Genomic DNA, 17,345 nt, shown 5'->3' with positions numbered 1-17,345 from the left:
ACTATTCGTTAACCAAGGAAAAAATATTTTCCATGAAACACTGAGATCCAAAACAAACCACAATGCACTGACAGACATTGGGAAAAGAAAAATAGGAGTGTGTAAAAGCTGAAGAAAATAAATACTCAGCTATTCAGGTTTTCATGTGATTTGGCAGTTCATAATTCTGTTAGCTCAGAAGCACGAATGATTCCTCACCATAGTAACTCCAACAGTATTGCATATTCTCACTTTCAAGATGCATCTCCAGCTGTGCTGAGGTGGGTGTTGGTTTTTTTTTTTGAGGGGGGTATAGGAGCTTTCCGCTGGAACTGAAGATCAACATCAAGTGTTCAGAGCAAAAAGGTTCTTTACACAAAAGCAAATACTACTGCACATAGTTCCAATGAAAATGAGGAATAAGAAATTACTGGGAAGATGAAGAGGTACTCTCAGAAAACAAAATGTAGAACTCGGCAAAGATGTTTTGCAAAGGATTTTTTTTTAAGATTTCTAAATTTCAGAGGGCTCATATTTTAGGTCCTTACTCTGAATTAATTTTTGTTACAACAAGTTAACTATCTAACTAAAACTATATGAATTCCTTTTGAAAGCTGAGATGGCCATTAGCATTATCGCAACATCTGAGGTTTTCTGCATACATCCTGAAATACATTTAATGGAAAAAATCACTGTCTTTTGGGAGCTTTTCTGCCGTTAAGATTTTTCAGTCAGAGAACACTTGTCTGAGGAATGATTGATTGTGCCACTCAAATTTAGTAAATAAAATTGTGCAGATTATTTAAATGAATACATCCCAAGATACATTTTTAAAAGCATTTGAAGTCAATATTAATGGCACACTGGTCAGGAAGTGATTTAATGCAATTAAATAGTCCCTACTATTGTGCTTACAGTCTAGTCTGACACAATTAAATGTTTTTCCTACTTCAGTCATGAAAAATATTTAATAGCCAGGTTCTGTAGATCTTCTATTATTAGGCTTAGAACTTTCAGAAACATGCCTCAGAACAGTAGAAACAGTTTTACTAATGCAATACAAAATTCAATTAAAATTAAATTACACTTGTCAAATGAACAAAGAGTATTGTGTAATACATGCATTCTTTCTCATTTGCAAGATTCAGTAATTGACAGTAAGATTCCCGACTGTATGAATGAGACAATTTCTACCACGCTTAATAATATTCTGTTCTAAGCTAACAAACCAAGACAGTACAGGAAGTTTTATAAAAAATGTTCTGCTTTGGGGATATTTTTTAAAATTGCATTTAGAACAGCGTAATACTGTACTATGCATCACACTGACTCTTTCACCAAAATACAAGCACTGCTTGATCTGTGTGTTTCAGATGCAGATTCGTTTTTTGGTACTAAACTGATTCTGTGTGTGTGGAAACTCAGGGTTAGAATAGATGAAAATTTTCTAGAGATTATCCAGGATGACCAAGGGGACTGTGACAATCTAAAGCTACAGCCACAGTAACAGAGGAAGACAACCAGATTCCCTTAAGGCTACAAATCTCAACCATTGCAACCATCTCAATAACCCAAGCCCTCAGCCTCTAACACATTGTGGGCATGCACCTCTCGCCCTATTTCACTGATTGGTTGTAATCACTCCAGTATGGCTGGGATGATGACGAACTGCAAAAACACGAGTTAGCAAAACGTGAACCTTTAGTTCTTCATAATCAAAGCAGGAGTTTGCACCGAGAGCACCAAGTCTTTGACTGACATCAAGCCATGTCCATATTAGGCTTTGTCAAGATCTCCAACTAGCATTAGCGTATGTATGTGGCACATTTTTAGCACTCTCTGCATGCAGACATGTTGTAACCACAGTCATTAAAAATACTATTGCTTTCTTGCTCTGCATTACAGTCGTCATTGCAGTTCTCCAAAGAACCCAGGCAAATGCCTTCTGATTCATAGTTTGCCAACCCCAAGAAGTTACGATGATGATGGTAAAACTGAATTCATCCTAACCTCTCCTTAATGTTTCCCAGACATTTCAAGATCATGGATTTGAACATGGACTAATAAGCTGGTTTGGCCATATGAAAATATTCAGCAGTTTGAAAGACATTCTTAATTAAATCAGTGAAAATTATCTGAATACATTCAAACCCGTATGGTGTGAACTCGATATACAGGTAGAATACCAAAATCTCTGTATCATGCTTCTAAATGCCCAATGTCTGTGGCCATCGATTCCCCTTAGTCACTACCTTAACTTCCTGAAATTTTTGTACAATACTTACCTATTTTGCATTTCAACTAAAGAAAACACTTTTCACTTGTTTTGCCCTGCTTACCGTATGAATAGAGTTGGTGTCATTTGATATTTCAGGAATTTTCAGATGGAGACTTTGCAATACATACGTTGTCTGCATCTAGCATTAGGAAAGATGAGTTGAGATTACTTAGACAAGGAGTACTGAGAGCAAGATATTTTTACATTTTTAATAATTAACAAAGATTATACCAGAGGTAAAGTGCTAATATAGCAAAACAAAAAGAATTATTGTTAGAACACTGCAAGATTTTTTTAACTCTTACATTTATTTTTACTAAAAGCACAAAGAATCATTCATGTGACTTTAAAAACAATTTTTGCATATTTTTCCCCCAAAACATATTTGCTATCCTAATTCATCTCACTAAGACGGAAGAGCCAGAAAAGAATTAATTAAAATTAAATCTAGACCATTCAGATTGACCTATCTGAATCAACTGCAAGATGAAACAGAGCGCAATATTTAAGATATGTTAATTTGTACAATTGTTAGTTTTAATTATAATTTTAATGATTTTCTTTTTTATTATTAAGTCAAGATATTATTTGAAACTATTCTTAGCAGCCATTTTTCATCTCTCAACTTCATATTTACGAAGGACCTGCCAGAAAAATGTGAAATGAGATACTCTGGCATACTAGTAAGCTAATAAAGCTTTCCACAACAATTTTATATAGCAAAGAAAAAAAATTCAGAAGAAGCTACCCTCACACAGTATTATTTTTGCTAACTTAATATTATTAAAATGATTCCTGAGATGTCTGACCCCAGGTGTGTGAAAGACAAGTAGTTAACATTATTGAACACATGGGTGTTAAAGAAGTCAAACTGTCAATACCAGAGTTCTCTTCAATATTCACCTTCTTTAGAATCACAGCTACTGAACGCTAACTGTAAGTAAACCTTATAGAACAGTTTCCCCCAAAAAGCTTTTGTGTGTTTCCTCCATGTAACTGCTCTGGGGGCTAATTTTCAGACAGGAGTTAGGTTTATAACACAGGCTCAGAACTGCAACTTAATGCTAATGCCCTGAGACCTTTCAAATGCAACTGAGAGAAGAGGAAGTTATGGTCCTTAAATTAGAAATTATGTTTTTTAGACATGTAAAATAAAAATCTAAGCATTTCGAACTACTCACTTGAAAATACACTGTCCAGTAAGGTATTAAAGCCAAAAAGACAGGGATAATCTTGACGAGAGCTTTCACATCTTCTACTTTATCTTCTCTGAATGGGCCCCCACGAGACAGCTTGGCCATCTCAAACAGGCTTTGCTTGCGAGGTTGCTGAAGTACTCCCTGGCCTTCGCTTTTGAAAAGAATTTGAAACATTTAGTTAAACAACAACAAAAACTGACATAACTGGCAATCTTGTGACACTTCATTATAAAAAGCTCATGCACTTCCAAAATAAGTTACTCTTCTAAGTTACAGCAAAACGACTAGGCCAGAACGGATCATCAGCAGGTGAAAGCACAAGCTGAAAACTTCCATTATAAAGGTTTCCTTATTTCCCATCCTATCCCCACCACGCATAAATAACTGGCACTGCAATATGCAGAACTTAAGAAACAGTATCACAAAATACAGGTTATTCTAATTCATTGAATTGTTTTGCGATCTGAATACATGACAGCCCGTTGCAGAGGAGGCACCTGACATCTCTTAACATCAGTGACTAAATTCAGCCACCAGTATTCCATGGGCATCTCTTAAGCGTGGAGTAACCATCTGGAAAGCAAAAAGCCAGTACACATTTTGGCTGCCCATCAAGCCACTTTCTTAAAACATTAAATGCAGATGATAATGTTTTTCAAATCAGAAGGCATCCCATAAACATATCTAAGCAGAGAAGAAAGTTAACTAATGCTTAAAAGCAGCATACTTAGGTTACTTTACACTTTCAAAAACTCTGAACTGGCAAGATATAGCATTCAACTGAAAACAGCAGACTTGATCTCGCAACATGGAGATCCAGTGATCTCAAAATGTGCCTCTCTTTCATCCCAGAACTCCCAGAAAATATCTCCAGGACTCCAATTTTCCAGTTCCAGTTCTCAAAGCAAAACTGCATCTTCTAGCGTATTCTCTAGCGTGACTTACTGCCAGCTAGTTTGAACTCACTAGTTCCAACTCTTAGGCTGATTCCCTGAATTCAGACTATACAAAGGAGCTCATTACAAACCTATTAGTTGAACGTTCCACATGTCTTTTTCTTGAGCAACAAGAATATGCGAGGATTTTAAACATGTCTGTGAAGGCACTACCATCCGGCGGTTTTGTGATGAAGAAACTTTGACCGCATAAGAAAACCATGAATGAAATCCCAATGCAAACTGTTGGGATACTATATCCAATAACAAAGCTCACATTCTGTTGAATGTATGCAATGCCTCCCAGAGAGAGAATAGCTCCCAAATTAATGCTCCAATAAAACCAATTAAAAAATCTTCTTGTGGCTTCTGGACCCCGATCTTTGACCTGGAAAAGATTAAAAGCAAGTCATTCAATTTCTGAAGAAAATTAAGCCTGTTTATTAGAATTCAATCAAGTTCAATGCACTGAAGAGTTCAGGCTTAATTTATAGTCATACTGAAATGATTTAAGTGTTTGGGTTTAGCATGGTATTTGATGAAATGACACCTTACTAAGCTACCCCATTATATCAGTGACCTTCTAGAAGTTCAGCATAGGGATAAAAAAGCCATACAATAACTACATAGCTTCCCCATAAAGGCTGTTATTATTTCTACTGCACTGTCTCTCATTTGGTCATTTCTCTAGACAAAGCTCTCTCAGATTAACATCCCATAGTCCACAGAAATAACTATTTTTTTAGTTAAAAAAAGTTAAGCTACCTAAAAATTCATGTATTAGTAGCATTGCAACAATTGCTTCTTCCTACTGTATACACATAACAGTTAACCATATTCCATTTTCTAAGCCTTAAATGACTACTTGGTAATTAAAGCACAAATTTAAATTTTAACACAGTCCTAATGCCTCTCATCAGAACATAAATTGAAGACTTGCCATTCTGACCTTTAAAATAAAAAAATAATTAAATTTGGGTTGCCTGAGGTGTCACAAGGCCCCAGTAAACATTTATCCCTCCATTAAGTCAGCACTGTTCATAGTGCTATTTTTCTGCTTGAAGCTCTCGATGCCTCTCCAGTGAAAGTAAAGACATCCTTGGTTTATAGAATTTTCCTGTACAGTTTTCACCATTACTCTTTATTCTGTATTGCCTACCATAAGGCACCCCATTTTTGTAATTAAGTCACAGGAACCCAGCATCACTCGTAAGATGTGATGTAAGAGAAATTATGCAAGTTAAAATTTGGAATACATTAAAAAGATCAACTAGTCTGTAGAAGAATTCGTAATACCATATTTGTCACTGTTTTATGACTGAAAGGCCATTAGCAGTGACTAGCAAGTCAGTGCCATGCACCGGTCTTTCTGAGTGAGTTGGTTTTGATTTCTAATTGCAAGTTCCCTTCCTCATTTGCCTGATCTTCAAAAGATCTGTGTTTAGTTTGTAATATGAAAAGCAAGCTATGTCTTAAAATAAGTTTTTACCATTGTCAGTTCTGATTTACAGCTTCAAGATTCTCAGTGATACACAAACCCATCTGTATCATTTAACCAAGCCCAACAAAAGAAATATTAAGGCATCTATTCCTATGCAAAGTTAATAGCATTGTTAGGCATTCATGTCTGTTAGCATGTCAAATACAATCTTAGAGCCTAAACCCAAGAAATTCTCCCTTTCCAGTTTCAACTTGGTACTCATTTCCTAATTTTAACAGTCATCACCTGCAGTAGTCTATCAAGCTAGGAATTCCTTCTAAACCCCAAATGGCAGCAGGATATTAGCAAACAATTACATCATAAACACAGTGCTCCAACTTATGTAAAGAGTTAGCAATCTATTTTATGAAGTTTCCATTTCTTCATCAAAAACTCTCAGTTCTCTTATAATTTCTGCAAGGAAGATGACTTCCCATCCTCTCGCTTACAAGTGACCTTGCTCACATCTATGCAAAGAAAAACTGGGAGATGAAAGCAAACTTTGACACAGGTAAGAACAGGGCAAGCACAGCACAATGCTTCTATCAAGTATTATCCCAGCCTCCAACCATTAGCTCCTGAGAAACTTGGTGAACCAAGGATGGCTTCTATCTACTTAATAAATGCAGCAGAGCTCCTCTCCATGAACTTGTCCAGCCTGCCTCTGAACCCAGGTCAGCTTTTAGAATCCATAATATCCTGTGGCAAAGAGTTCCTTAGCTAATTATACATTGGGAAGAACCACTTCCATTTGCCTGTTTTGAACCTGCCTTGTGCTAGCCTCACTCGTTTTCCCTAGTTCCAGGAAACAACACAAGACAGCTGAGCTTTATCCCATCCCTGGTCCATTTCCGCCTCTCTGCCCCTGACCATTATTTCCACAAACCACTGTCACACCTTCCTTCTAGCTGCCTTTTCAGAGATAGGAAGTTGTAGACTGTTTCACGATTCCCTGCATGGAAACTACTGACCATGTCTGTGGCCCCTCCCTGAAACTTCCTTCTCCAGCTCCACTATCCTTTTTGAAACAGAGTGACCAAAAAGGAATGCAATGCTCAAGGGACAGACACACCACAGAGTTACAATGAAAAGAATCCATTTTCTGTTTCCTTATCAAAACGTATATACACACTAAAAATCACATCACAGCCACGTCTGAAATGCCACTATGGCATTTTATTGCCATAACTTAATAAAAGTCACACTGAACTAGCTGGTGGAATAGCTTGTCAAAGTGGAAGAACTATGAAGATGTCATACCAAAACCAGAAAACACAGTAAAGTTAAAAGGCAATCCTTGTAGTTCCTTTCCAACATCACATCGGCTGCCCAAAATATTAGCTATATTACATTTACAGCGGACTACTCAAAGTTTCCCCCTGCTGGCTATTACTTGAGCTGTGTGGCAGCACAAAATAGATTGGTTTATTCTCTTCAAAACTAGGCGCTACATTTTAATAAGGGACCAAGAAGAAGAAAACCATCTTAGAATTTTATTATTTTATTTTTACCAAGGACAAGTATTTTTCACAAAACTGCAGGAATTCTCCTTTTCTCCCTTATGCTTGCATTATTTTCAATCACCCAGGCAGAAAGAAAAATCTATCACTCTCTCTGCTCAATTTCATCTGTGCTCAAGCATAGCAGCACTTTCCTTGTGGTACCAGCATCACCAGCTTCATTATATTCTTAACATCCTACCAGCAACTGCAGCAGGAAAATGATGCACATAAATAGCACAAGTATGGTGTGGGTCCTGGATCGAATCTGTCCTGTCGGATAAGGGTTCCACATCCCTGCTCTGAAAGTCAAAGTAGGTATGTTTAAAAGATTTTGTCACAACAAAACAGCTTAAAAACAGTAGTAGTGCCTAAAAGGTATGAAAAATGTCACCTTCTGAGATTTACCATGTTTTAGTCAAACTCCTTACAACAGGAAAATGCAAACAATATCAGCAAAATGCCATGGCTAAAGTGCAAGGCTTCCTATCACTGAACAAAACCACTGTAGTAAAACTGTTTCAAAGGTGCCCTGACTCAAACAAACAGTAACAAGTATCTAATACACACAATTTCTTTGCTCTAGGTAACACGTTGTTTTGCAAATGAGCTCAGATTCAGACATTTTCCACAGAATTTACTAGTGTTGGACAGCTGTCGCTTATTTAGATTAACTCCCACTGCATAATACCCAGTCCTGAGTCTCCAGTTCACAGTTCTGCATTCTTCAAACTTTCACATCTTTTTTCCCTACTAAATGGGATAGCGCATCATTCTCCAAGAACACTAAGGAACAATCCAGTAGTGCTTCTACTTCAATAAAAATAGAGAATGACCTATTGTATCATACAAGAAGCATTCCGATTTCCCTAAATTTTCCTCTTTTAAACTATAGGGCAAATTTTAATTAAAATAAAACAAAAAACAAACCCAAAAACTAAACAAAAAACCCACATCAGAAAACCCCACCAACAAAGAAATGAAGGAAATGAGCAACTAAGTATTCTGGCCACAGCTGCTTTGTCGGTCATTGGCCACATGTCAATGCTGCCTGCATTCAGGTGGGCCTCTAAAGAGGAAATAAAATAATCTTGCTACTTTCAAGATATCTAACATAATTTTTGCAAAAGAAAATCTAACCTAACACTTGATTTTTCTACAGTCCAAAAGGTGTTTTTCTTGATATATCTGATAACTATCCTTCACATATAGTTAATCCAAACGCAGAAAAAAAAGCATAGTGACATTCTGAGTTTTATAACTGGGACCTATATTGCACTGGATTTCAAAATAGTAAAGGAATAGTTCTCCAAATCAATACTTCTAATACAAAACGCTTATATCAGAATGATTATGGTCAGATGAGATGTAATTATGACCACAGTTTTCATGATAGAGAATCCTGAGTGCCTGGAACACTATGTTATGGGAATTGTGTAATCATTAGGTTATTTACAGCCACTTTCAGCAGACGACACATCAGCTGTGTAACTCTGCACTGCAATACTGTAAACTCATTTAGGATATAAGGTTAACATATTACCATCAGAACAAAATTTTAAACGCAACTAAAAGAAAGAAAGAGAGAAAGACTAACTAGATCTTTAGTTACAACACCTGATGAAAAGTCATTGCAAATATCTGACCGACTGCAACTTCCACACAACAGCTGTCCCTAAAGTTAATACTTAGACCTCATTCTGACTTAGAAGAAAGATGATCACTCGCTGAATTATCCCTCCCCTGGATTTTTCAACACCAGTATCTTCCTTAGGAGATGATCCAAGTACTAACCAAAGCAGTTTGTACAGCTTGAAACCAAAAATATTACACAGCTCAAATATTAAGATTCTATTATATTCTCCTGATGTTTATGTAAAGAGCCAGGAATCTATACAAGCATCGTTGCTTCTCCATAGTTCCTCTGTTTAGGTGCTTTGCTTTGTCACAAAGTAATTTCCTAGCTCTCTACAGCTAGGTCAGTTTCAAAGAAATGGTTATCCACAGGCACTAGCCGCAGGTAGTGCCTCTCTGGTGCCTACCATTCCACTGTGACATCTGATTCCTGACATCATCTGCTAAAGATCTCAGGTATTTCCTAAAGCCCAACATTTCAGAGTTCCAGTATGTCATAATCTTCCCTCTCTCCCTATTCACATCATGACAGATCCAAAGCTATGACCTCCTATTTGACTCACATAAAAGGAAGAAGATTATTTAAAAGTTACTGACATGAGCAGTTTTCATTTGTTCCTGCAATCGACTGACAGTCACAAGTGACAAATGTAACAAAAACCCCCAAACTTATCCCAGCCAACTATGTGAGCAGTCACACAACAGAGCAAGGATGAAAATGTAGAAGCTTGCCCTTGTCCTTCGCCTACAAAAGAAGAGCCATGACAATAGTTTTCCGCAGTCAAATTTACACTTGCAGAATTCTGACCTTCTAATCCATCACTGCAGACACCAGTTATTCTTTGAGAGCATCTGGAGAGAGCTCCATAACAGAGCTATACAGTACTACTCAGTTGCTACATAATTTCAAATTTTTATACTAAAATTTGGCCAGTCCACATGTAAAGTCTGCTTCCTCTCACTAGTGTCATATCTATTCTGTTTCTGTCGGAAACAGAAACAAATTAGTGCCGCCCATGTGAATGCCACAACTTGAGTTTTCAAACTGTTATTTGCAGAGTCTTAGATGCCCACAGTCTCCTGAGAAGTTCAACAACAACACAAAGTAACTTGCAGTTAGTGACCTTCAATTCTTTACACATGGTCCCCCATCCTTCCCCAGAGGCTGGAAAATCTAAGTTCTACAAATAAATAAATAAAGGTTGAAAATCACTCTAAAGCCATCTTTACACCAGCGATTTCCAGTAGCGTCCTGCCTCCAGCGATGCCACTGTAACAACAATGGTTTTAGCAAAGCTAGAAGATTTTTGACAGGTTATGGACTGATAGATTTGACTATAGTGGCAATTCAGAAAGAAGATATACTGTGGGTTAAAACCAGCATCTGTAATTACCATAACCCCAAAACAGATCCATCTATAATCAGAACAATAATTATAGCCGATACAAGATCAGTATCTACTACTACCGTTGGCTTCAACGCTGAAGCCAGCTTTCACAATAATGAGGGATAGTCACATTATTTCCTAAGTACAGAAAGTCACAAACTGCTACATAGAACAGGAAGTGACTGCAAAACACTCGCACTTAAAAGGGGAACTGGAAAGTGCCAGGTTATACACACCACATGATTATAACCACTATTCTGAGAACCATCAGTTCAGATTTAGACCTGTATGATGGATCAGTCTGCAACTTCTAGAAAAATGGCTCTTATTTATAAACATAGTTAAGTAAAGCTAGTCTGCTGGTCTATACCTAGTTTGCAGTAACTGCTTTTTGCTAAGCTGACTGGCAAAAGTTACTCTATACTAAGTCTACTTAGTCACTTGTAACAGCACTTCTAAAAGCATTCATTTAACAGATATTAAGAAACTACATCTTTTTAACCTCAGAGGAAAATAAGTATTGGAATTTAGTTTCCAATGTTCCACAAAGTGATTCTTTTCTTCTAAATAAAAAAATCCTCATTATATTTGGGTTCTCTACCCAAATTATAGATCATCTGTTAAAACTGAAAAATGTACATGATAATTTTTAAGAGATCTGCAATGAAATGTAATTAACAATATCTGAAAGGTAGTTCATGTCAGCTAAAGTACACGACATACAATTCATATTTTCCTTTGTTTGGTATTTAAGGGAAAGAGAAAAATCTTACCAGCACACGCCCAGCCAAAACACGTTTGCATTGTATTCTGGCCTCCCAAGAATGTGACTCTGGGAGACAGACTTTATTCTCAGCAATATATATCCATCTACCCAGCAGTTTGCTACATTCCTGCGCAGGGAGAAGGCACCCAAGAGGGCCCAAAACTGCACAACAGGTAAGTGGTATGCTGTAATATATTTAACAATAGACAAGCCAGAAAAACAGAGAAGGGGGGAAACTCAGTCCCCAGCAGAGCTCTGCTGATTATTATGAACCAGAAAGGAGTACTTCTTTTGCTTCACCCTACATAAATCACTGTGAATTATCTGCAAACCTAGCCAAAAACTGCTTTTCGTGAAATCCTGGGGGGAAAAGCATTTAAAAAAATCCAGCTACAACAGCTACACTTCCATTGGCAATGGTTCTTCTCTTGCTCTGTTCCTGCCATTATTTATCTCTTATATTTAACGTTCATAAAGTGTTCTGGGGATAAGCAGTCAGTTTTGAAAAACACCTTACAAGATAAAGTCATATTAAAGCTATTTCACTTGATGGGCTCATGCTGGCTTAAACAGAACCAATACACTGGGGACACACAATCCTAGGCTATAATAATGTTTTACATTTATATACTGCCTTTCACCCAGAACTCCAGAATTTATAATATATGAAATGTCAAAGAATGACAAATGTAAACTGCACAGCAGAGAACAGAGGTATGTTTGGCAAAGATATTGTGGCAGATCCTACCTCTCACAAAGAATTTCATGGCATTTCTGATACCTGCACTAACCATAACTCAATGGGCCAGTAAACAGACATGCAGTTGGATCGGACATATTGTCCTTGCTTTGTCATCAAGAACGGTTTGGTTGGAAAAGCTGCTCAGTATCTAAGCATCTGAAATTCTCAATTTGTAAAGCAGAAATTATACTCCAATTCAACATCCACAGTCAGCATACTACCTTAGCGTAAGATTGTCAAAAAATACATGCAACAGCGCATTCCAGTTCATACTGAACTATGAGCTGTCTCTCGAATATTTTCTGTAAAGCCACTTGGTTCTGCAGTGATGATCCAATGAATGATATCACTGAAGTGGATCTGAGCAAGGTTGTTTGACAGGACATATCATTATGAGAACAGCCAGGTAATATGTTTACCATGTTGAGAGCACCTTCCCACTGTCATCTGGTGCAACATTAGCCTGCACAAAAATATCACTCAAGGGCACAGTGCAGTACACAGAAAATACGTAAAGCATAAAAAACTCTTTGTTCTCTAGCCTTCGTTTATCACAGGATGATAAAGGCCTCTGACCACTGCCCCAGTAGGCCCATGCTATCTTTGTCAAAGCTAAAATGTATTATCAGGTATTTCACCTGATGAGCTCTGAGGTCAAATTAACTGGGTACAAACTCCACAATGGAGGATAATTATCAATCCACTTAGTGGCCATTAAGTATTCAACCCAAATCCTCATGATGGTGATGCCTTAGCCAAACCAGGTACCACACCTATGGCAGGGCTACCAGGAGACCAAGGGTCATAAAAGATCAGACACCACAGAGACAAAAAATTGTATCAAGCAGGGCACAACTTAACAGCTTGCATTACACAGGGAACAAAGCTGGATGATCTGATTCCCTCTGAGACTTAACACCTACAGAGATGTGAATGAGTAGATGCACCGCCCATCCCACCAAAGCAAGCCCCTCTGCATGACTAACAGCCATCCCCTGGTTCAGATCGGCACCCAACAATTCAGCAGCTGCCAAATAATACTTGACCTGGTCCGCCCCAAAAGGGGTGATGTTGGCCTTGACTGACCCGACGCCCAGCCCCACGAGGACCAGTCCGATGAAGGTGGCGGTGGCACAGTAGCGGGTGGCTCCCACCTGGGAGCAAGGCGCCATGGTGGCATTGGCTGCCGGAGAGGAGCAGTTCTCTACGGGGAACAAGGGGATGTCCCCGCAGAGGCCCTGGCGGGTGTGCGGAGCGGCGATGACGGGAAAGGCCAGCATGCCCAGCAGGTAGAGCGCCATGCTGAGCAGGATGGTGCCAAACTTGCCCAGGAGGGCGTCAGCCAACCAGCCACCGAAAGGCGACACCAGGTAGGTGATGCCCATGAAAAGCAGCAGGGCCTGGCTGGCCTGGGCACCCTCCCAGCCGTAGGGAGGCCCGTTGAGGAAGAGCACCAGGTTGGAGGTGATGCCGTAGAAGGCCACTCGCTCCAGCAGCTCGGCCAGCAGTACGGCGGCACAGGCCAGCCGCCGCCCGTGGAAAGCGCTGCTCGCTGCCCGCCCGCGCTCCCCGCTGCTCAGCAAGGGGCTACGCTCGCTCGGCTCGGCCTCCTCCATGACGGTGCCTCCTTCCCGGCCCCGCCGCGGGCCCGCCGCGCTTCCCGGCCCACCCTGAGGAAACTTCGCCGCGGTCGCGCGGCGGGGCCCGGCCCGGCCCGCCCACGCAGGGGACGGCGCGCGCCATTGGCTGAGGGCGCCGTCGCTCCGCCGGCAGCGCCGTCACGTGGGCGGCTGGGCCGCAGGGAGCGGCGGCTGAGGTGAGACGGGGCGGGGCTAGCGGGGGGGCGGGACATGGCGAACCGGAAGCTGCGGGGTGGGTCCGCTGGGAGGTACCGGCCGTGAGGGGATCCTGGGCCGCGCAGGCCGCAGGGCGCCGCCTCAGCGCCGGGGCTGAGCCGGGCCGGGCCGGGGGTTGGTTACACCTCCGGTGTGCGGAGCTTCACCGGGGAAGGGAGGCGACAGCTTTCTCCCCGCAGGTTTTCCCTCGCCGCTTTCATTAGGATGCCAGTGCGGGGTAAAGAGGGCGGGGGGGAGGCTGCAGCAGGGAGAATTGATTTTGTGGTTATTTCGTGCGTTAGTTCAGGCTGGGAATTACATTTTAGGCATTAAGTGGAGCCGTGTGGTTTTATTAACCACACAGGTTCAGCGCTGGCTTCCACGGGAGCCCTCATTTTCTCCTTGGGTTCATCCAGCAGTAACGACGGCGAAGGTAAAACGCGGTTTGTTTCCCGGCTTTGCTTCCGAGTCGGAAAAGCAAAAGCACGGACTGTCCCGTAAAATGGCCCCGAACAAAACCGTGAACTGCGTCGTAAGTTACGCGTTTTGTCCGTGTTCCGCTGCCACCGGTGAACGCAGCAGGCGCGCCTTCAGCGCTGGGCGCTGCACGCAGTCGGCTGGGTGACTGACCCGCAGGAGGGGGGAGCACCGGCGGGGTGCGCGTCCGTGCAGTCAGCTTTATCTGAGGTGGACCTGCAGTGATAGTACGTGGAGAATGAAGGCTCTGATCTGAATGGAACAAAGCGCACGATTAAAATGAGAAAACACACATTAGTGGTTGCAATATTGGAGCCCTGAGATGTTCTTTTGTTCCACCATCGCGTATGCTGAGGTAAAGGCCATGAAACTACGTAATTGTCTTCAACAGCCGATCTTAAAGTCTCATTTTTGGCCAGGCCAAAGTGGGAAAGATACTCCTGGTTATGTATTTTCAGTGAGAAGGGTAAATTGATTGACATCATTTAGTTACACCCAACATCTAGGTATGACTTAAAATTTTTGGAACAGCGTTGGTAATTAAGCAAGCGATGCTTGTAAAAGTAAATATATTAATTTAATGATGGACCTTTGTAAATAACATATGCCATAAAAATGACTCATTACATATATTTGGTCTCTTAACTAGTTAAGTTTCATGACAGAGGACAATGAGGAAAATGCAACTGGCTGCACAGAGATCTCTTTTTGTGAACTACTGTAACATGACTGATTCTCTCATTTAAAAAATTACATTTCAGCTTTGCCCAGCTTAATACAGTATATCATATCAATTGTGATTACATTTTCTAAGGGGTCTAGTAGTATTTGCTAGAGACTACAAAGTAATTAAGCACACTTTGCATTATGGTGTGTTTTAATAAATGCAGATATCCCATTCTAGGCCCTTCATAATTTACCTTCGTGAGTGGGGTGAGGTTTCTATATTGGCCTACCCAACCACTGTTACAAACACCTTGCGATGCTGAATAGTATTTGAAATGTATATTATAAAATGTTATTTAAATCTTCAGGTATTGAGAAGTAGGTACTCTTACCAAAACTCAAAAGCTACTGTTATAACCTGAACATTCTCTCTGGAAGTATAGCACCTTCAGGAAGGTGATTTTTAATTTTCCTCCAAACAAGAACACTTAGCTACAGCATATTTAAAATGTCATTAAGACACATCCATTACCCTTTCTTTGAATACAGTGAATGCACTTATTTCTATACAGTGGTACATTAGTGCATGTACATGTTTTCAAAGACACAACAATACTTAATGCTGCAAAGACTTGCAGATTTTTAATTTTGTCAGTCAAGGCCTATATAGCATAAAAAACAGAGTTACCATAAATAGTAATAAAATGTTAAGACCTCTTTGAATGTTTCCTTTATTTCCTCTTTATTTCCCAGATGACTGGTTAAGTTTCCTCATTTTGTCTCATGGAGCAGGCCACGTCTTACTTTGTTGTTGCATTTTTGTCTTTTTTGTGTTATACACTAGATGTGCTGGGTAGCTATTGTCTGGTTTTAGAGCTAGCAGCAGTGAAAAGTTACAGCGGCCAAGGTATTGGTAATTAGGTATCTCATGCAGATACCAAAACCACAACTTCCTTTTAACCCAAAACATGAGCATAGTCACGTACTCTGCTTTAGGCCGTCCAACTAGGGAATGTCCCCATTCTGGATTACATAGGCTGTTGTAGGTAAAGGGCTGCAGCAACAGCGCAAGGTGTGTTTCTTCGTTGGCACGCACACTGCCAGCCTTTCGTGGTGCAATGCAGCTGGATGGCAGCTGGATGAGCTGTGTTGTGTGGGGGAGATCTTGGAACCAGGAGGGTCTGTTGGGAAAGGATGTAGATGGCAACGTACCAGGAGACTGAAAGGCAGCTGCGTAAGCTTCATGCAGCCCCTGTGATACATTACAGGTCTGTTGGATAGACTGACAGTTGGGCAGCAGTGACTAACAGAGATGACTGGTGCTACATTTGAGGGTGGTAAGCGCTCTCAAAAGCCCAAATATGCTTCATATAGGCCACTTAGAGTGAAACAAACTTCAAGGCTAGAATCCTGGCCAGATTGACAAAAGCCTTCTAGATTTCAGTGGAGCTGGAATTTCATGCCAGAAACGGTTTCTAAAATGGTGATGAAAATAGCTTGGTCCTGCCTACCTTTAAATTAGCATTTATGCTATTTTTAGCATTTATGCAAGATTTGTTGCTCTTCCAAGTTGTAGCTATCTTTTTTAGTTTGGATGGAGTTTAAATGTGCTGAATTATTTCTAGAGTGATAACTCAGTGAGATGCAGACAGTTGAACATAGCTCTGCAGCATGAAGACCCATTAGCAAAATGTGAGCCAGCATATCAAAATGCTTACAATTTGCCAGAATACACTCCAATATGTATCTTTATCATTTCTAAACCCTCAATTCCTGAATATCTGTCATCCTTAGAGATCCACACAAGTTATTTGAAGAACTATTTTAAAAATTATTAAATTTAAGAGCCTTTCTCTGTATGTGGCATATTTGTCTCTCTCTACCTGACATTGAGACTTGAACAGTAATTTAAGCCACAATAAACAGGCATTGCAGTTTGCAGACCACCTTCCCCTGTCTTCTACAGCCTTGGGGAAACATAAGCATCCGTGTGGCCCTGTGGTGAATTACATCAGGTAACCAGACCAGGTTGTAAGTATACAAGCAAAAAAGTGACTTTTCTGTTAGATCAAGCCCTCCTTCTCATCTGTCTCATGGCCACAAATGTCCTGCACACGCTCTTAACGTTTTTACAAAATGTTGAATCAAGTTCAAGGTCATGGATATCTACAGTCAGCCACCTGGCCCTATCAGTCTCCCAACAGACTCCTTAAACTGGCCTCTGAGCCTTACTGCCTGCTGCCCCACCCATCTGATCTTTCTCCTCCCTGCTTTGTTATATCTTTGGATTCTGCCTACGGCTGTGGTTCCTCACCAAGAGTTTTCCCCTAGTCTTACACACCTTTGGCTCTGCTTCAGCACACAGCCTTCCTGACATTTGATGTGGTCTTTGACTGTTGCCTTGTTTTTTGGACTAGCACATTCCTCTGGCTTTTCTGGGTGTTGGCATCTGATCCGCAATTAGTT

At 40.5% G+C, this 17,345-nt stretch overlaps 1 protein-coding gene and 1 long non-coding RNA gene across 3 annotated transcripts in view; one reads left to right on the top strand and one right to left on the bottom strand.

Annotated features, from left to right (window-relative positions):
- SLC15A4 (solute carrier family 15 member 4) overlaps nucleotides 1–13,619 on the bottom strand; it is a 28,578-nt gene extending 14,959 nt beyond the window's left edge. Inside the window, exons 1-4 of one of the 2 annotated variants that reach the window (XM_075168144.1) lie at nucleotides 12,948–13,619; nucleotides 4,484–4,779; nucleotides 3,439–3,607; nucleotides 2,319–2,396 (exon numbers count right to left, since the gene is read on the bottom strand). In XM_075168144.1, the coding sequence (XP_075024245.1) occupies nucleotides 2,319–2,396; nucleotides 3,439–3,607; nucleotides 4,484–4,779; nucleotides 12,948–13,517 (1,113 nt within the window). In that variant the 5' untranslated portion in view covers nucleotides 13,518–13,619. The remainder of the gene's footprint in view (nucleotides 1–2,318; nucleotides 2,397–3,438; nucleotides 3,608–4,483; nucleotides 4,780–12,947) is intronic. The other variant, XM_075168145.1, reaches the window with a different exon arrangement.
- A 151-nt stretch (nucleotides 13,620–13,770) lies between these two features.
- Nucleotides 13,771–15,596, top strand: LOC142090364 (uncharacterized). Its single transcript, XR_012676512.1, has 2 exons — nucleotides 13,771–13,974; nucleotides 14,101–15,596. It is a non-coding gene; the product is annotated as an uncharacterized LOC142090364 (long non-coding RNA).
- The last annotated feature ends 1,749 nt before the right edge of the window (nucleotides 15,597–17,345 follow it).

This window comes from Calonectris borealis, chromosome 18 (assembly GCF_964195595.1).
Source record: "Calonectris borealis chromosome 18, bCalBor7.hap1.2, whole genome shotgun sequence".
NCBI classification, from domain to species: Eukaryota; Metazoa; Chordata; class Aves; order Procellariiformes; family Procellariidae; genus Calonectris; species Calonectris borealis.
This window is presented reverse-complemented; position numbering and strand designations above follow the sequence as displayed.